The 21,426-nt window shown below is 44.5% G+C and overlaps 1 protein-coding gene across 1 annotated transcript in view; it reads right to left on the bottom strand.

The window, feature by feature from the left end:
* Positions 1–2,517: 2,517 nt before the first annotated feature.
* Positions 2,518–21,426, bottom strand: part of LOC121539623 (guanine nucleotide-binding protein G(I)/G(S)/G(O) subunit gamma-2) — a 34,513-nt gene continuing 15,604 nt past the window's right edge. The window contains exons 3-4 of the mRNA XM_041848261.2: positions 3,127–3,252; positions 2,518–2,786 (exon numbers count right to left, since the gene is read on the bottom strand). Coding sequence (XP_041704195.1) covers positions 2,658–2,786; positions 3,127–3,213 — 216 coding nt within the window. The 5' untranslated portion in view covers positions 3,214–3,252 and the 3' untranslated portion in view covers positions 2,518–2,657. The remainder of the gene's footprint in view (positions 2,787–3,126; positions 3,253–21,426) is intronic.

Genomic DNA, 21,426 nt, shown 5'->3' with positions numbered 1-21,426 from the left:
GAAATTCATCATCGGCTTGCAGCTCAGTTACATCACTTTAGTCTTTCCCATGACAGAGATGTTTTATGGAGTCCATGTTGAGTCATTATTATAATTTTAATAGAGTTGGCACTACCAGATGGAGGCTGCCTTGTTCATACAACCTCCACATTAAAACAAAATAAAAAACAGTTTTTTGATCATTTCATGCAATTATTAATGATATCAACACAAACATTCAGAACGCACAATACAACACAGTTTACTTGCTAGCATTTTATACAAATAGTAAAAAGAGAGCTTGTATCTGAAGGAAACAAATACTGTATCACATTGCCAGATTTACAGTTGAAGTCGGAAGTTTACATACAACTTAGCCAAATATATTTAAACTCAGTTTTTCACAATTCCTGACATTTAATCCTAGTAAAAATGCCCTGTCTTAGGTCAGTTAGGATCAGCACGTTATTTTAAGAATGTGAAATGTCAGAATAATAGTAGAGAGAATTATTTAATTCAGCTTTTATTTATTTCATCACATTCCCAGTGGGTCAGAAGTTTACATACACTCAATTAGTATTTGGTAGCATTGCCTTTAAATTGTTTAACTTGGGTCAAACGTTTCGGGTAGCCTTCCACAAGCTTCCCACAATAAGTTGGGTGAATTTTGGCCCATTCCTCCTGACAGAGCTGGTGTAACTGAGTCAGGTTTGTAGGCCTCCTTGCTCGCACACGCTTTTTCAGTTCTGCCCACACATTTTCTATAGGATTGAGGTCAGGGCTTTGTGATGGCCACTCCAATACCTTGACTTTGTTGTCCTTAAGCCATTTTGCCACAACTTTGGAAGTATGCTTGGGGTCATTGTCCATATGGAAGACCCATTTGCGAACAAGCTTTAACTTCCTGACTAATGTCTTGAGATGTTGCTTCAATATATCCACATCATTTTCCTTCCTCATGATGCCATCTATTTTGTGAAGTGCACCAGTCCCTCCAGAAGCAAAGCACCCCCACAGGATGATGATGCCACCCCCGTGCTTCACGGTTGGGATGCTGTTCTTCGGCTTGCAAGCCTACCCCTTTTCCCTCCAAACATAACAATGGTCATTATGGCCAAACAGTTCTATTTTGGTTTCATCAGACCAGAGGACATTTCTCCAAAAAGTACGATCTTTGTCCCCATGTGCAGTTGCAAACCGTAGTCTGGCTTTTTTATGGCGGTTTTGGAGCAGTGGCTTCTTCCTTGCTGAACAGCCTTTCAGGTTATGTCGATATAAGACTCGTTTTACTGTGGATATATATACTTTTGTATCTGTTTCCTCCAGCATCCTCACAAGGTCATTTGCTGTTGTTCTGGGATTGATTTGCACTTTTTGCACCAAAGTACGTTCATCTCTAGGAGACAGAATGTGTCTCCTTCCTGAGCGGTATGACGGCTGCGTGGTCCCATGGTGTTTATACTTGCGTACTATTGTTTGTACAGATGAACGTGGTACCTTCAGGCATTTGGAAATTGCTCCCAAGGATGAACTAGACTTGTGGAGGTCTACAATTCTTTTTCTGAGGTCTTGGCTGATTTCTTTTGATTTTCCCATGATGTCAAGCAAAGAGGCACTGAGTTTGAAGGTAGGCCTTGAAATACATCCACAGGTACACCTCCAATTGACTCAAATGATGTCAATTAGCCTATCAGAAGCTTCTAAAGCCATGACATCATTTTCTGGAATTTTCCAAGCTGTTGAAAGTCAACTTAGTGTATGTGAACTTCTGACCCACTGGAATTGTGATACAGTGAATTATAAGTTAAATAATCTGTCTGTAAACAATTGTTGGAAAAATTAGTTGTGTCATGCACAAACTATAATTTGTTAACAAGAAATTTGTGGAGTGGTTGAAAAACGAGTTTTAATGACTCCAACCAAAGTGTTTGTAAACTTCCGACTTCAACTGTATATTTCGATACTGAAGAAAAAACAATTCTCAGAAGAAGTTTAAAGAAACGTGTCTGTAAAGAATATCACTGAATTGAACGTTCAAACGTTCAATTAAAAAAGCTTTCACCAACTCTGATGTAAAAGAAAATAAGAAAAAGTTTAAACAGCCGTTTCAGTAATCACATACAATAATAGAAAGTTATCTAAGTGATATAGCCAAACCAATGAACCTCAGAATCAAAATCAACATGAAATAAACAACATCAAAAATGAAAACATTCAGATAAACAGGTGGTAGTATCTCGTGGTAAGCAGGTCAGTTAGCCAGCCCACCTACCCTAACCTACCCAACCCACCACAAACCATTGAACATAACACTTGGATTTCAAGTTCCAAAAGAACCACACAATATTTTGTTGTTGTTTTTTCCTTCATTAAAAAAAAAAACCAACACAACCTGAAGACTTGGTTGATTGGTTGTCCATCATGTTTTTAGGTGGATAACCATACTTATCTTCTGTTGTCATCTGACTACACAGATGGATCCATCAAACATGCTGCACACCCCTTAACCGCTGTAAATGGTTACGTGTTACTCTGTGGTTTTTAATTGCACTCTTTAGGTGCCATTGTAGCGAAAGGGGCACTAGTACTTCACCTAGCCCCCCTGTTAGAAGATGTCTACATATTGAACGTCCTCGTTCATGTCCCAAGATGAGCAGACCAAATAAACCACATCCTGTTTACAGGATGGCACAGAAGAACTTCTTCTCCCTAAAAGGGTTTTCGGATGCGGGCACCGGCGACAGGAGGGGGTCCTCTTTGGCATGGGCTTCGCAGTATGACATTAAGTCCGCTGCTGCTTTGGACACCTGTAATGAAAGAGAGTGGGACATACACGCACAGTTTGAGTTAGATTCCACACAATAGATTGGTCGGTACTTTTACATCACCTCATGGACTAATAAATTGGTAACTATAACCTGTTGTTACCATACTATCACCATGTTACACTGTCTTCCATGCTGTAATGTAAAGGGCAACCGATGCCTCCTATATCGGTATGGTTGCTATATCCTTTTGGGCAGGGATGCTACCGATTTCTCCTATATATGTTGTATCCTCTTGGGCAGTGAAGCTACGCCACAGATTTCCGCTATATCTGTTACGTCCTTTATCCTCTTAGCCAGTGATGTAGGCCTAATTTCTCACCTTTATCCTGTCGATGTTGGCCTCCATCTTCAGCTGCTCTACCAGTTTCCTGGCCTGGGCGATGCTTGCTGTGTTGTTGGACGCCATGATAGGGCTTCTGAGCTAGGCCTTGTGTAGTCTGTCTGTCTGTGGCGGGGAGAGAGAAGAGAGTTTCGGTTCCTAATGAATCGAAATACATACAGGGACTAGAGATAATATCCTATTCAATGGAGAAGATCTTAATTGGCACGCTGACAATGCAAAAGAGTATACTGAAAGAGAGATTCATCCTTTTTGTTATCACACACACACCGCAGACACACACAGACATATTATTTATGGTGGCAGTTGCTAGGCAGCACATGACAGTGAGGGGGTGGGACAAAAAGATAGTGTGAAGAGAGAGAGACCGAGGGGACATTGCTTTGTCCATTGTTAGGTTTGCAGCCAGTACTAATGTTATTTGGTATGTGCTTTTAAGAACTGCAATTCTGTGCTGACCATAGGGATGGCATGTGTGTCATAGGGTCATAAAACAAGTTTACACTCCAGTCTGCTTAGTGGTGCACGTGAGAGAATTCAGTAACGGCCATCCCTGCTCATTGTGTCGGTCATATCATAAACCAATGTACAGTAGTCTGTCTCTGGTGTATGGTGTGTGTCAGATACAGGAGTTGTCCTCTCAGTCAGCATTGCTACACAATAAATTAGTACTACTCCCCTGCTGTAGTAGTTTCAGGTAGCAGTCTGATTCCCTCTATCAGGCTGTGTCCCAATGGCACCCTTTTACCTACCTTATGCACTATATAGGGAATAGGGTGCCATTTGGGACGCAAAATCAGTGTGTAGGAGCTGAACTTATGAAACATGAACAGGCTGCATTATTGCCACAATTGAACATCAATAGGAATCTGATGACAAAGATACAGCTTGATCATCACTATTTACAATATTCACAGTGATGATCATCCGACTCATCAGTTGACACAGTGCTGATCCCCTGACAGTGACCTTATTACACCAAAGGATACTTTGAAGGTCAAATTCAAAAAGTGCCCCAATTACACATTGGTGTGTGTGTCTGGTGTGTGTGTGTGCAACTGACTGGCCTTCCCTAGTGCTTAATCCCATCAGGCCTCTTACCACTCTGCCCCATGACGCAGCAGGGGAGGGCTCACCGTGGGATCAGATGAGTCAGTGTGTTGTTAAAGACTGATCTCAGATCCCTGCGTGGTTCTGGAGCATCAATATTGATGTCCCACAGTGGCACACCACAGCGCCACACCTGTCCATCTCACTGTGGCACACCTGTCCATGTGGATGTCTTAGGGACAGCCCTGTAGGGGGGCCAGTTTCCACTGCTGACGCAGCATGGCTGCACCCTGTCTCTGATCTGCCTCAACCACAGGGTCCAGCCCAATCCAGTTACCACAGACTGTAGTGTTTTTGCGGACATTACTGTAGTGTTCAATTGATTAAATTCAATTGATTGGGCATGATTTGGAAAGGCACACACCTGTCTATAAAAGGTCCCACAGTTAACAGTGCATGTCAGAGCAAAAATCAAGCCATGAGGTAGAAGGAATTGTCCGTAGAGCTCCGAGGCAGGATTGTGTCAAGGCACAGATCTGGGAAATGGTACCAAAACATTTCTGCAGCATTGAAGGTCCCCAAGAATACAGTGGCCTTCATCATTCTTACAGTGAGGGAAAAAGTATTTGATCCCCTGCTGATTTTTTACGTTTGCCCACTGACAAAGACATGATCAGTCTATAATTTTAATGGTAGGTTTATTTGAACAGTGAGAGACAGAATAACAACAAAAAAATCTAGAAAAACGCATGTAAAAAATGTTATAAATTGATTTGCATTTTAATGAGGGAAATAAGTATTTGACCCCTCTGCAAAACAGAGGGAGTTGGCCACCAGGTTTGCACACATCTCAGGAGGGATTTTGTCCCATTCCTCTTTGCAGATCTTCTCCAAGTCATTAAGTTTTCGAGCCTAACTTTTTGCAATTCGAACCTTCAGCTCCCTCCACAGATTTTCTATGGGATTAAGGTCTGGAGACTGGCTAGGCCACTCTAGGACCTTAATGTGCTTCTTCTTGAGCCACTACTTTGTTGCCTTGGCCGTGTGTTTTGGGTCATTGTCATGCTGGAATACCCATCCACGACACATTTTCAATGCCCTGGCTGAGGGAAGGAGGTTCTCACCCAAGATTTGACGGTACATGGCCCCGTCCATCGTCCCTTTGATGCGGTGAAGTTGTCCTGTCCCCTTAGCAGAAAAACACCCCCAAAGCATAATGTTTCCACCTCCATGGTTGACGGTGGGGATGGTGTTCTTGGGGTCATAGGCAGCATTCCTCCTCCTCCAAACACAGTGAATTGAGTTGATGCCAAAGAGCTCGATTTTGGTCTCATCTGACCACAACACTTACACCCAGTTCTCCAATGAATCATTCAGATGTTCATTGGCAAACTTCAGACGGGCCTGTATATGTGCTTTCTTCAGCAGGGGGACCTGGCGGGTGCTGCAGGATTTCAGTCCTTCACGGCGTAGTGTGTTACCAATTGTTTTCTTGGTGACTATGGTCCCAGCTGCCTTGAGATCATTGACAAGATCCTCCCGTGTAGTTCTGGGCTGATTCCTCACCGTTCTCATGATCATTGCAACTCCACGAGGTGAGATCTTGCATGGAGCCCCAGGCCGAGGGAGATTGACAGTTCTTTTGTGTTTCTTCCATTTGCGAATAATCGCACCAACTGTTGTCACCTTCTCACCAAGCTGCTTGGCGATGGTCTTGTAGCCCATTCCAGCCTTGTGTAGGTCTACAATCTTGTCCTAGACATCCTTGGAGAGCTCTTTGGTCTCGGCCATGGTGGAGAGTTTGGAATCTGATTGATTGATTGCTTCTGTGGACAGGTGTCTTTTATACAGGTAACAAGCTGAGATTAGGAGCACTCCCTTTGAGAGTGTGCTCCTAATCTCAGCTCATTACCTGTATAAAAGACACCTGGGAGCCAGAAATCTTTCTGATTGAGAGGGGGTCAAATACTTATTTCCCTCATTAAAATGCAAATCAATTTATAACATTTCTGACATGCGTTTTTCTGGATTTTGTTGTTGTTATTTTGTCTCTCACTGTTCAAATAAACCTACCATTAAAATTATAGACTGATCATTTATTTGTCAGTGGGCAAACGTACAAAATCAGCAGGGGATCAAATACTTTTTTCCCTCACTGTAAATGGAAGAAGTTTGGAACCACCAAGACTGTTCCTAGAGCTCGCCGCCCGGCCAAACTGAGCAATCGGGGGAGAAGGGCCTTGGTCAGGGAGGTGACCAAAAACCCGATGGTCACTCTGACAGAGCTCCAGAGTCCCTCTGTGGAGATGGGAGAACCTTCCAGAAGGACAACCATCTCTGCAGCACTTCAGCAATCAGGCCTTTATGGTAGAGTGGCCAGATGGAAGCCACTCCTCAGTAAAAGGCACATGACAGCCCGCTTGGAGTTTGCCAAAAGGCACCTACAGGACTCTCAGACCATGAGAAACAAGATTCTCTGGTCTGATGAAACCAAGATTGAACTATTTTGCCTGAATGCCAAGCGTCACGTCTGGAGGAAACCTGGCACCATCTCTACGATGAAGCATGGTGGTGGCAGCATCATGCTGTGGGGATGTTTTTTCAGTGGCAGGGACTGGGAGACTAGTCAGGATCGAGGGAAACATGAATAGAGAAAAGTACAGAGCGATCCTTGATGAAAACCTGCTCCAGAGCGCTCAGGACCTCAGACTGGGGCGAAGGTTCACCTTCCAACAGGACAACGACCCTAAGCACACAGCCAAGACAACACAGGAGTGGCTCCGGGACAAGTCTCTGAATGTCCTTGAGTGGCCCAGCCAGAGCCCGGACTTTGGTCCGATCGAACATCTCTTGAGAGACCTGAAAATAGCTGTGCAGCGACGCTCCACATCCAACCTGACAGAGCCTGAGAGGATCTGCAGAGAAGAATGTGAGAAACTCCCCAAATACAGGTGTGCCAAGCTTGTAGCATCATACCCAAGAAGACACAAGGCTGTAATCGCAGCAAAAGATGCTTCAACAAAGTACTGAGTAAAGGGTCTGAATACTTATGTAAATGTGATATTTCCGTTTTTTATTTTTAATACATTTGCAAAAAAGTCTAAAAACCTGTTTTTGCTTTGTCATTATGGGGTATTGTGTTTAGATTGATGAGGGGGAAAAAATATTTAATCCATTTTAGAATAAGGCTGTAACGAAATAAAATTTTGAAAAGTCAAGGGGTCTGAATACTTTCGAATGTATATATGCATTTATTTAAAATTCTGATGTCTGTTAAAAGCTCAAGTTCCCCATACAACCATCAGTTAGTGCCACAACGCCGCTCATTTGGGAAAGAAATGTAATTATGTATTTCGTGAGTGTGTGTGTGCATTGTTAACATCTGCTTAAATTACTGCCCAGATCTACCAGCCTGGACGACCAGACAACGGGTCCGGAACGGCGATGCCCAACCCGGACGCCCGCTGCCCATTCTTGTGGTGGACTGCTCCGTTGGAAGAAAGCCTACCAAGGTAAACCTCCAGAGAGGGACCGCAACGATGATCCACAACCAGGATATCCCGTGGTCATTTTTATGGTGGGTTGCAACTTGCATAATAATACCAAGATTGAACCACCAGAGGAGGGCTGTCATGACTTGCCCTCATGGGATGAGGATCAAAGATGCCAGCTAGGCAAAGGTTTGAACACCCCCTTTCCTGGGGGGCAGTTTTATAACTGGTTGTAATTTCCTTACAGAAACTTTATTTTCCGTGCCATGCACTATTGGGAGAGGGAATTTCCCTGTGGAACAAAGGAAGTCTTCCCGCCAAGACTCTAACATCCAAAAGTGGATAATGAAACAATATTCCTACTTCAAAGAATGTGGGAAATGGTCGGTGGGGACTCAAAGAACAATCATGTCAAATTTGTTGTGATGTCATTAAAGATGGTGGAACAACATAACTGTATCTTTGGGGGTGTACACTTCCCAGTTATGAGGTTTGCATCTAATTGTTGTATAAAACGAATGATTAAGTATAATAATACTTTTGTGAAGATAACAATGTGATTTTAGCATTCTAGATGAGATGATTGTTTTCTATATTGATTTGTTCTCAGTCAGTGGCCACGCCCAGATGAGCACAAACATGATGAAACGCCCCCTTTTCTAGTATAAAAACCCTAGTGACGAAATTCACCTCAGACCAAGCAGATTACGGTATAAACCGGATGTTGCAAATGGTTGAATTTCTACCAGACCAGGAAGCGTGAAGCTGAAGCTACACGGCTTAAAAGGGTTAGACCAGGAAGCCCCACAGCTTAAAATGGTTGACACGCTACAGACCAGCAGACGTGAAGCATGAGCTAAACGTTACAAAATGGTTAAACTCTACAGATCAGCCGACATGCAGTGCGAGCTGAATATGGCAAAATGGTGAAACTCTGAAACTCTCAACCTCTACACGAGGTGAAGAAGAAGACAACACACTAGACCTTAGCATTACCAGTCTGCAGCTGGCATGTATAGTCGTCTAGAGAACTTTCACTAAAGACACGAGTTGGGAAGGACAATACCTCTCAGACAACCGTTGGTACATCTGAAGTTCTATTCTAACAGATGAACTCTACAAACTACAGGGTATGCTGAAGTATCCATTCTAACCACCACTACGACCAGAAACTCTACCAAGGACATTAGGATCACTGGTGGGAAAACCAAATTCCAACATCATCAACTCAACTATCGAGGACAGCTACACGTAAATACATGTTGCATTTTTAATCCGAATGTGCGCATGCTAAACATTTGTATTTCCGTGAGCGTAGTTTACAAGTGTCCGATAGGTGAATTCCTTTGTCTCCTCCTTTCCCCCCTCTGAATCAGCCAACCCTCCTTCTACCCAAGCATTCATGCTATTGTTAGGGCAGTCCAATAGGGACCTGTTTTCATTGTATTACGTTAGTAATCAATAACCTATGTGTGTGTGTGTGTAATGATTTAGTTAGTTAGTAAATAAATAATTATGCTAATTTGTGTATTGCCGATTCATCAATAAGGTTAGGGTTCTTGCAGGTTCAAGGATTATGCGACGCTCAGAATGAGACTGATAAGAGGTAATTATTTAATAAGTGACTGTTATTGATATATATGTTATATCTTCTAAGAGTTTAATTCGGGAGATGGTAACTCGTTAAACAACTTCTTCCGTGGTGCCCCAAATTCCTAATGAGTTAATTGTTACATGATTAATTTAATCGAGTGACAATTAAACATAGTTAGTTGATTCGATAAATAACAGTCACCATATTAATATAAGTCACGTCACGACATATTGGTGCCCCCTGCTCCATGTCCTCCAAGACATACCAGTTATGTAACTGTCCTTCAGCTATATTGCCTGACATCTTACATCATGGCACTGGCTGCTCTGTCCCGAGAAAGCCCGCTTCCCGTATTTTTCCAGATTTACTTACTGCAGCCTGGTAGAAGCGATGATCCAATAGCGGAGACCCCATCCCATAACACGGTGACCACACCGTTTGGGATGGAAGAGCTGACACACCCAGGAGAAGTGGGTGATGCCGTATGCTTTCCCTGCTCCTCTTCGAACCCTCGATGACCAGTGATTTCCCGGTCGGCAGCTACAACCCTGCTTACGACCAGTCCTGGCAGCTATTGTCATGCAGGGCTTATATCCTAGAGAAAAAAAGCAATTCTCCATCCTCACCTGGATGCTTTAGCATTTGGGACATAGGCGGTGAGAGAAAAAAATTGAAAATAAAAGAAAAGACAGGCCTGTGACTCTTGGAAAAGAGTGCCAGCTGCTTACGCACACTGTTTTTACAGTTGGTGCATTTTTGACGTGGAGATGTGGTGTGACTATACAGATTGTTCCTCCCTACACTTGGTTTTCCATTTTCAGGACCTATTGGACGGAGAGAAGGTTAATGTTGTTAAGGTCCTTTTGCCACTTTCTGGGGCTGCCAAGGCCCCGACAGTGATACAGTTTATCCATACACCCAGTCTCTAAGTTTTTAGGGATGTGACTATTGTGCTTACAATCCTTTCACAGCAGCTATTAGCCGCTGAAAAGCGTGGAGATGTCATATTCCTCCTTCTTTCGCTTTACTACTGCCCTAAGCATATGGGTGGACGGTGCTCTACCAGCCACTGTTCGCACCCGCAGTCTGCCCAAGGGTTTTTCAGGTTAATGTACCTAACCCCATCTTTGGCCCGGGATGACTTTTACCCATTGTCGCACCTTGGAGCCTATGGCTTTTCGCATATCGCCTTCCCTAGAAGGGCATTCTAATTGTTGTCCAGTACGTGCGGTTCGCATCTACTTGGATTGTAAGAGAGCTAGGGCTCTGTCATGCTCTTCGCTTATTGGGCAACCACCCTCAGAAGCCTTTTCGACTATATCCTGCCTGATCATGGGGACCATTATATTGATTTATAATGGCAAGGGAAGGGTCGTCTCCTACAGAGGAGTTGACCTCTTGGGCACTGTTTTTGGGACATGTCTCATTATACTGAGATGTATTGGGCTTTCCCTCACTTTGTTATAAGGTTTTTCCTGATGGGCTGTTTCTGTACCTTCTTGGTGTGTACTCCCTTAGTTTCGGGACCGCTGAGGGTTGCTGATGTTGGGACTTCCCTGGCTTCAGAGAGCATGTTTCTTACGATACGGGAGTTGGCCATATCCCCACATGTGATACATCGAAACGAGAATCTGAAAGAGAACTCAAGGTTACTTGCGTAACCCCGGTTCTCTGATATTATGAGTGAGATGTATCACTGCATTCCCCTGTTCGCAAGAGCGTGAGGAAGAGAAGCATGCTTGAGAATAACCAGAGGGCAGAAGAGTGGCTAATTTTATTAAGCTAACGTAGCATGTTGGAGCCCCAACATCCGTTTTTCAGGGGAAAGGGTAGGTTGAAAATTCTGTATCCCTGAAACATTCACTTTCCTTTATGGACGTTTTGGACGAGACTGACTTTATGACCAAAACCGATCAAATTTACACTTTGTAGTCAATTTTGACAGTATAATAAATGTTTCAGACTCATATCGATGCCACATAGGCCGTTTTCTAAATGAGAAGTAGTTTTTTAGGGGCAGTTGCTCTTTATTGTACATTGTCCTAAATCTGAGGAGACAAACTGCAGAGCAGGGATTCACTTTTGACAGGTTAAGATAATTCAGATATCCCTCAATTCTTTTAGCGCCATATTCCTACACAAGGAAGAATAGAGTTTATCAATATTTTTCAGAGTACTTGAAACTATTCACAATTACTGCCACATCAAGGGAAATACTGGATGTACTGGATGTGAGGTGGTGTATAGTTTTAGCAGGGGCTGTGTGTTCAAGTTTGTAACAGTCTTTTTAAAATTGTATTTGTAACAGAGTTCATGTGCCCCAAATGGCACCACAAAAGGCTCTGGTCAAAAGTAGTGCACTATAAAGGGAATTGGGTGCCATTTGGGAGGCAGCCCATGCACTGAAGTATGTCCGTAACAGGGACAGGGACCAGACTTCAGTATGTCTGCTGAGTAAGCTGCAGCCACAGCATGCTGAGGTGGTGCCTATGTAGCTCAGTTGCAGAGCATGGTGCTTGCAATGCCAGGGTTGTGGGTTCGTTTCCCACGGGGGGCCAGTATGAAAAATGTATGCATTCACTAACTGTAAGTCGCTCTGGATAAGAGCGTCTGCTAAATGACTTAAATGTAAAATGTGCTGAGCTGGTCAGCTACCTCCCTATCATGCTTTATTCAGTCTGGTTCTACCACCGAACACAGTGTACACAGTTTAGCAGATGCTTTTATCCAAGGTGAATTACAGTTATGCATGCATACATTTAATGTATGGGTGGTCCCGGGTGACCCTTTGCTAAGCCCCACCCCCCTTGGTTACTGTTGCAACCTTGGACATTTTCTAGGGAAGCCCAATTCCCTATTCAACCACTAGTGAAATTCCCTCACAATAATCTCAAACTGTGTTTTTCCAATACACAATGAAATTAAACACAGACTACCCCTTGCTAATCAGGAAACTCTTGGGTATGTTGCAGGGGCATAGGCACTGAGGAGCCAGGCCCACCCAATCACTTTATTTTACTATTATATATTATTTTATGCTCTTTACTTGTCACTGTTCCAAACGGGACATTATTTGTATTTTTACCTAAACATGCGAATATCATCAGATAGATTTCATAGCAAGAAGTGCACTGGGTTAGTGAGATTTGGTGAAATATCACAGAACAGATGAACTGGAATGACATTCACTCTCACGGGATGGTTGCCAAAAAAAACTACTGAAAGCCACACCCCCAATAAGCCATGAATATGACTGCATTGAGGCATATGTTACTGTGCTTCTATGGCTATGTGCACCATGCCACTGCCTATTTCATTTGTTCATTTAGCAAATAAGACAGCTCATAATCCAATGCCTTTATCACAGTCAAATAACCTATATTTGAGCTTTAATTACCTTTAAAAATGCTACATTTTCTCTCAGCCTCATGGCAAAATGTGTAGAATAGCAAGAGATTAGCTATAAAATTGCAAATCTTTCTCTCTGCCCCATGACAAAATGTGTAGAATTGCAGGAAATTAGCTTTAAAACAGCAACATTTTCTCTCAGCCTCATGGCAAAATGTGTAGAATTTCAAGAGTTAGCAGCCCTCACTGGCATTCATGTGTTTGAAACAAAGCTTGTCCGAGGTGTCAGACTCGACGACAGTTGCTATCCATTGGAGCCCTGCGATTGGTTTCCCAAAATGATGGGTGGGGCTTAGCGAAAGGTCAACGGCGAAGGTGCATAAAGATTTCAGAATTGACCCTTCGCTAAGCCCCGCCCAATAATTTTGGGCAACCAATCGCAGCGCTCCAATGTATACCAACTATCGTCGAGTCCGACACCTCTGACAAGGTCACGTTTAAATCGCATGAAAGCCAGTGAGGGCTATGGCAAAAACTAAGTTTTCTTTTTTTAATGTTTAAATAATTTAACAGTGCACCAGAAGTACTTGCTACTGTGGTTCCTGAAATGCAGAGGCTGTTGGAGTAAAAATTATACTTTTTTTTTATATTGTTAGCTAGCTCAGCTGGTTAGCTAGCTATCTCTATCAGTCTCATTGACCACCAAATGTTTTTTAAATGCTAGCTAGCTAGACTGTTAATATAACTTATTTTCTCAAATTGTATGTTAGCTAGCTAAGTTAGCAATGTTATGAATACAACTCCCATCTGCTATCGACATCAGGATACGATTTGAGAGCACTAGTTAGCTCCAAAAGTGGTTATAGCTTTGACTGCTTTCTGACAGTGAATTCAGAGCCATTTAGTGGCTAGCTACACTAGCTACAAACATAATTTTACCAGGTTCCCGTGAAGCAATTGTAATTAGAGTCCACCACAACATACCGAAGAGTTCCCTGATTAGCAAGGGGTAGTCTGTTTAATTTCACTGTGTATTAAAAAACACAGTTTGAGATCATTGTGAAGGGATTTCACCAGTGGTTGAATGGAGAATTGGGCTGAAAATGTTGTCAGAGGTTACAACAGTAACCACAGGGGGCGATTTTACCACTATCCATGGAGTTTTTAAACTATGACATGTTCAATGCCCCAATAAATCAGCACTATCTACTTTTTCGGTTTTTCAAATTGCCTGTGTCTTGGAGCTAGAACTGGGATTAGGATTAGGATCATGTATACTGTGCTAATGACAATACAAAAAAAGAGTAACAGAGAGCAATGTACAATACGGCGAACTTGGTAAACAAGGCATTTGTGGTAAGTGCATGGAGGCCACCATCTTTATGCACTTCTGGTACTGAACTCACTATTCTGATGTTGCAAGCGCCATGCTCTACCAACTGAGCTACATAGGCCCCACCTGAGTTCCTCTGCAAATTTTAGGAGACTCAACCCTTATCTTCCGACACACCACCTCACATTAAAACCCGGGTGGGCTGGTGGTTATTGCCGCCGCCTACAGCAAACTATACCAGGCAGCAATGACATGGGTTCAAATCTGGCCCTACTGTCTATGTGAAGCACTGTCTCCACCATTTAAAAAAACTAAATTGTCCTCACAAGAGTTGGAGAAAGTGAGGCAAAGGAACAGATATTATAAAAAGAGGGATTTATAGTGAATGTAAACAGGCTAAGTTGTATCAACAGCATAATGTAAACTATAGTGTTTCACTGCCTGCAAGGCTCTCAGGACATGGAGTGCGTCAGAAATGGCAGCCCGTTCCCTATAGTGCACTACTTTTGACCAGAACCCGGTCAAAAGTAGTGCACTACATAGGAAATAGGGTGCCATTTCAGACGCAACCATGGTTGCTCTGGTTGTTCTCATACTCCTCAACACACACACACACACACACACACACACACACACACACACACACACACACACAGTGTGAGAGGAAGGAGACTCAGAATGGGGATGGAACCAACTCATAGAGTAGACTAGAGCGTGCCAAACTATGATACAGTACATCTCAATGGTGCCAACAGAAGGAGGGCGGGGCAACAACCACTGCAGCAGGGGTCACACTGATGGGTTGGGTGGGCAGTTCTACCATGAAACAGTGCCCCTTGAATAGTAAATACTAGAATACTAGAACAAGCAAATATATGAATTGAATACAACAATGGAATATTGAATACTGAATACTAGAATACTTAAAGCGGCAATCAGCAGTTGAAACAATAACAAAGCGTTCTCCCCGCTACTGTCTCTGTAAAAAGTTGAGGGGTGGGGCTGGAGAAATGTAACCACTGTCAAATTCATAGACAGAGCTATGGATGCAAGGAGTGATCATCCATGATATCATGTTTTGAGGCTATACAGTGTTTGTTTACATTTACTTAGTTTACAAACATTGGAGTAAAACAAATGTATATTTTGGGTGCTGATGGGGTACGACAGTTGAACTAAGATCATGAGGCATTTATAAGTTATATTCTTCAAGAATCAATGGGTCCATATAATGAATTTATAAGTCCAAAATGGATGTACTATAGCAACTGCTGATTACCTCCTTTAAACTGCTCCTATTTGATGATTTTAAGAACTGTAACCAATCTCACTATTTATCTTATGTGTATATTTGTTGGATTGTTGTCACTGTTTTTAATGTTGTTTATATTGTTGTAACCCTGACTGCACTACACATTTCCCAATTAGGACAATAAAGATATTGATTGATTGATTGATTGAATACTGAATATATTATTTGAATACCAAGGTGGTAAGGGTAGGCAACAACGTGAGCAAGACAAAAGAGCTGATCATGGACTACAGGAAAAGGGGGGCCGAGCACGCCCCCATTCACATCGATGGGGCTGTAGTGGAGCGGGTCGAGAGCTTCAAGTTCCTTGGCGTCCACATCACTAACAAACTATCATGGTCCAAACACACCAAGACAGTCGTGAAGAGGGCACGACAATGCCTATTCCCCCTCAGGAGATTGAAAAGATTTGACATGGGGTCCTCAGATCCTCAAAAAGTTCTACAGCTGCAACATCAAGAGCATCCTGACTGGTTGCATCACCGCTAGGTATGGCAACTGCTCGCCATCCGACCACAAGGCGCTTCAGGGGGTAGTGTGTACGGCCCAGTACATCACTGGGGCCAAGCTTCCTGCCATCCAGGACCTCTATACCAGGCGGTGTCAGAGGAAGGCCCAAAAAATTGTCAAAGACTCCAGCCACCCTAGTCATAGACTGTTCTCTCTCCTACTGCACTGCAACCGGTACCGGAGTGCTGAGTCTAGGTCTAAAAGGCTCCTTAACAGCTTCTACCCCCAAGCCATTAGACTGCTAAACAGTTAATCAAATGGCTACCTGGACTGTATGCATTGACCCCCTTTTTACGCTGCTGCTACTCGCTGTTTATTATCTATGCATTAAGTCACTTCACCCCTACCTATTCTTTTGTGTTATTTTATTGTGTTACTTTTTTTCTTACTTTAGTTACTTTTTTATTAATTTTTATCTGCATTGTTGGTTAAGGGCTTGTAAGTAAGCATTTCACAGTAAGGTCTACACCTGTTGTATTTGGCACATGTGACAAATACAATTTGATTTGATTTGAATGGAATATTGAATGGTGAATACTAGAATACTAAAACTAGAACACTGAATATATTACTTGAATACTAGAATTTGATATTATTCAATACTCCAACTCATGTCATAGGAAAGAATTCCGCTCGACCACGCCCACAGATTGGGGAAAACAAACATTATTTCCCATTGACCCCCATTGTGAAAGAGCCAACTTCGTCGTCAAACATGCCGGGAAGCTGCTATGTTGTTCAATGTACATGTAACCAGGTCCAAAATCCAGACCTACGGTTCGCAATGCTCCCGCATAGGGAAATAGAGCCTGCGAGAAGAGCCCTGTGGCTTCAGGCTAATCGGCGTGGGAGAGTGGGAAATGTGGGGAACCGGTGTCCAAGAAGGCTACACGTAGCTACGTGTGTGAAAAACATTTCCTCACAGGTAAGACTATTAACTTGTGTGGCTAGCCCTTTCATGAAAAGGAGCATGCCCTACAATATTAAGTAGTGAGAATGCTTGGGAGCAGGCAATGTTAAAAAGTAATCTTTGGACATGTTGTACTTTTCTTAAATGTAGTTTTGTAATTGACTAAAACAAGCAGACAACAAGAAAATTGCATTTGAAAAAGGTTAAGCTTTTACTGTGACCCAATGAGGTAACCTACTGTAGGTAACCACAGGTTGTTTTCCCCACAGGCGGGTGGGGCTGCGACGTTCTATCTAATACCGACTGGGACTATACTATACTAAAATGCTAGAATTAGTGACTACTACATACTATTTCAGAGAAATAACACAGAGCGGGCTGTATTTGTGAGCAGGGTGTTATAATCTGTAACCTGGCTGGAACACAATATAATAATAATCTGTTCTCATCTGGGTCCCCTCTGTGGAGGCCATATGCCTGCCCTTCTCCATGTTGGCCCCTGATGGGTGTCAGGAAGACCAGCACTGTGAGGGTGAGGTCCACAGGGGCCGCTACGTATGTTGGACCAACAGAAGGTTACTGATTAAGGGCTCTATTCAACACGTTTTGCGAAAATTCAGCGTTACAGCGTGATTGAAATTTAAAGGCAATGTTAGCGGAGACTGCAGTCACAGTAAACACTGCATATGTCGGCTCAATTGGAAATTACCTTCACATTTCTATCGCGTAACGCTTCAGCAATACAGATTGAATAAAGCCCTTAGGTTGTGATTCAATCCAAGGTTTGTTTTAGAGAAGCGCGTTGCGCTTGACTTTTAAAGGTAATTTACGCTTGAGCCAACATTTGGAACGTTTACTATGAATGTGATCTTCATGAACATCGGGAATATTGCCTTTAAAAGGTGCATTTATGACAGACCAATGCGCTTCCCTACAACTCGCCTTGGATTGAATCCCGGCCTTAGTCTTCCAAATGAACGTGAGAATGTAATTTAAGTTACCCCACTCATTGAAATAGGGCAGAAACTACAAGACAAGGGCATCATTGACAAAACTTTGAGCAACTCTAAAATAACACTATAATGGGGCCACAATATCATAATGTTCAATACTCATGGGAGATGTCAAAACAGGCCATAATATCATCAGCCAGTTGCTGGGTACCCGAGTCACTATTGAAGGTTTCTGGGGTGTATCAGGGAATGTAGGTCTTATGGAAACGATTCAATTAGGAATGGCTGAACACCACACTAAAGTTTAGTGTACACCTTGACCTTTTCCACATTTTGTTACGTTACAGCCTTATTCATCAATCTACACACAATACCCCATAATGACAAAGCGAAAACAGGTTTTTAGAAATGTTTGCTAATTTATTAAAAATAAAAACAGAAATACCTTATTTACATAAGTATTCAGACCTTTTGCTATGAGTCTCAAAATTGAGCTCAGGTGCATCCTGTTTCCATTGATCATCCTTGAGATGTTTCTACAACTTGATTGGAGTCCACCTGTTGTAAATTCAATTGATTGGACATGATTTGGAAAAATACACACCTGTCTATATAAGGTCCCACAGTTGACAGTGCATGTCAGAGCAAAAACCAACCATGAGGTCAAAGGAATTGTCCGTAGAGCTCCGAGACAGGATTGTGTCGAGGCACAGATCTGGGGAAGCGTACCGAAAAATGTCTGCAGTATTGAAGGTCCCCAAGAACACAGTAGCCTCCATCATTCTTAAATGGAAGTAGTTTGGAACCACCAAGACCCTTCCTAGAGCTGGCCACCCGGCCCAACTGAGCAATAGGGGGAGAAAGGCCTTGGTCAGGGAGGTGACCAAGAACCCGATGGTCACTCTGACAGAGCTCCAGAGTTCCTCTGTGGAGATGGGAGAATATTCCAGAAGGACAACCATCTCTGCAGCACTCCACCAACCAGGACTTTACAGTAGAGTGGCCAGACGGAAGCCACTCCTCAGTAAAGGCACATGACAGCCCACTTGGAGTTTGCCAAAAGGCACCTAAAGACTCTGAGACCATGCGAAACAAGATTCTCTGGTCTGATGAAACCAAGATTGAACTCTATGGCCAGAATGCCAAGCGTCACATCTGGAGGAAACATGGCACCATCCCTATTGTGAAGCATGGTGGTGGCAGCATCATGTTGTGGGGATGTTTTTCAGTGGCAGGGATTGAGTCTCCTCCTCAGGAGACTGAAAAGATTTGGCATGGGTCCTCAGATCCTCAAAAAGTTATACAGCTACACCATCGAGAGCATCCTGACTGGTTGCATTACCGCCTGGTATGACAACTGCTCAGCCTTCAACCGCAAGGCACTACAGAGGGTAATGCATACGGCCCAGTACATCACTGGGGCCAAGCTTCCTACCATCCAGGACCTCTATACCAGGCGGTGTCAGAGGAAGACCCTAAGAATTGTCAAAGACTCCAGCCACCCTAGTCATAGACTGTTCTCTCTGCTACCGCATGGCAAGCGGTACCGGAGAGCCAAGTCTAGGTCCAAAAGGGTTCTTAACAGCTTCTACCCCAAAGCCATAAGACTCCTGAACAGCTAATCAAATGGCTACCCGGACTATTTTCATTGTCCCCCCCACCCCCTCTTTTACGCTGCTGCTACTCTCTGTTTATTTTCTATGCATAGTCACTTTAACTCTACCTACATGTACATATTACCTCAATTACCTCGACTAACCTGTGCCCCCGCACATTGACTCTGTATCGGTACCCCTTGTATATAGCCTCGCTACTGTTATTTTACTGCTGCTCTTTAATAATTCGTCATTTTTATTTTTTACTTATCCATCCATCACACTTATATTTCTTTAAACTGCATTGTTGGTTAAGGGCTTGTAAGTAAGCATTTCACTGTAAGGTCTACACCTGTTGTATTCGGTGCATGTGACAAATACAATTTGATTTGAGAGACTAGTCAGGATCAAGGGAAAGATGAACGGAGGAAAGTACAGAGAGATCCTTGATGAAAACCTGCTCCAGATGTCACGCCCTGGCTCTGGGGACTTTTATATGTTGAGCCAGGGTGTTAGTTTCTATGTGTTAGTTTCTGGGTGTTAGGTTCTATGTTTCGTTTTCTATGTTCTTGTTCTAGTTTATGTGTTTCTATGTTGGCCGGGGTGGTTCCCAATTAGAGACAGCTGTGGTTCGTTGTCTCTGATTGGGAACCATACTTAGGCAGCCTGTTGTGCACTTGTCTTTTGTGGGATCTTGTTCCGTGTAGGTTTGTGTTTTATGACCGAGGACTTCACGTTTCGTTTTGTTGTTTTGTTGTTGTATCGTGTTGGTAAAGTACTCATTAAAAGATGTACGCATATCACGCTGCGCCTTGGTCCACTTATTACGACGATCGTGACAGAAGATCCCACCAAAACAGGACCAAGCAGCGTTTCCAGGAGCAAACGCCGGAGGTAACGTTGGTAGATGTCCTCCTCGGTTGGGGGAGGATAACGGAGGAGGAGGCCGTCCGTTACCGGAGGGCGATGAAGGGGGAGACCCAGGCAGAAGAGGAGAAGCGGCGCCAACCGGGCCGTCGTCGGACAGGCGAGAGGCAACCCCAATAATTTTTTGGGGGGGGGCACACGGCATGGACGACGGGGCTGCTGGAGGCAGCTACAGGGCGAGATTGTGGACTAGGAGAGAAGGCCACCAGGTTACGGGGGCCATTGGTCATTAGAGGGAAGGAGAGTGTAGAGGCACGGCGAGAGGTACTGGGGTGTGTTACCAGTCCGGTCCGGCCCGTCCCTGATCCCCGCACAAGGCCAGTGGTGTGTGTTCCCAGTACGGTCCGGCCTGTTCCTGTCCCTCGCACCAAGCCTGTGGTGCGCGTCGCCAGCCCGGCCCGGCCTGTTCCTGCCCCTCGCACCAAGCCTATGGTGCGCGTCGTCAGCCCGGCCCGGTCTGTTCCTGCCCCTCGCACCAAGCCTGTGGTGCGCGTCGCCAGCCCGGCCCGGCCTGTTCCTGCCCCTCGCACCAAGCCTGTGGTGCGCGTCGCCAGCCCGGCCCGGCCTGTTCCTGCCCCTCGCAGCAAGCCTGTGGTGCGCGTCGCCTGCCCGGCCCGGCCTGTTCCTGCCCCTCGCACCAAGCCTGTGGTGCGCGTCGCCAGCCCGGCCCGGCCTGTTCCTGTCCCTCGCACCAAGCCTGTGGTGCGCGTCGCCAGCCCGGTCCGGCCTGTTCCTGCTCCCCGCACCAAGCCAGTGGTGCGCGTCGTCAGCCCGGTCCGGCCCGTTCCTGCTCCCCGCACCAAGCCTGTGGTGCGCGTCGCCAGCCCGGCCCGGCCTGTTCCTGCTCCCCGCACCAAGCCTGTGGTGCGCGTCGTCAGTCCGGCACAGCCCGTGCCTGTTTCACCGGTGCCTGGTCAGGTACCGGTCAGCTGCTCCACACCGGAGCCTAAGCAATCCGCTCCACCGATGTCCAGTCCAGCTCCAGCCAGCGGGACCAGACCAGGGGCGCTACGGGGGGTTAGTTAGAGGGTGGTGGTCACGCCCGGAGCCGGATCCGCCTCCGAGGCGGAATGCCCACCCGGCCCCTCCCCTGTTGGGTTTAGTTGGCGTGGTCGCAGTCCGCGCCTTTGGGGGGGGTACTGTCACGCCCTGGCTCTGGGGACTTTTATATGTTGAGCCAGGGTGTTAGTTTCTATGTGTTAGTTTCTGGGTGTTAGGTTCTATGTTTCTTGTTCTAGTTTATGTGTTTCTATGTT

This window comes from Coregonus clupeaformis, chromosome 25 (assembly GCF_020615455.1).
Source record: "Coregonus clupeaformis isolate EN_2021a chromosome 25, ASM2061545v1, whole genome shotgun sequence".
NCBI classification, from domain to species: Eukaryota; Metazoa; Chordata; class Actinopteri; order Salmoniformes; family Salmonidae; genus Coregonus; species Coregonus clupeaformis.
Note: the sequence above shows the minus strand (reverse complement) of the source record. Positions and strands in the feature narration are given on the sequence as shown.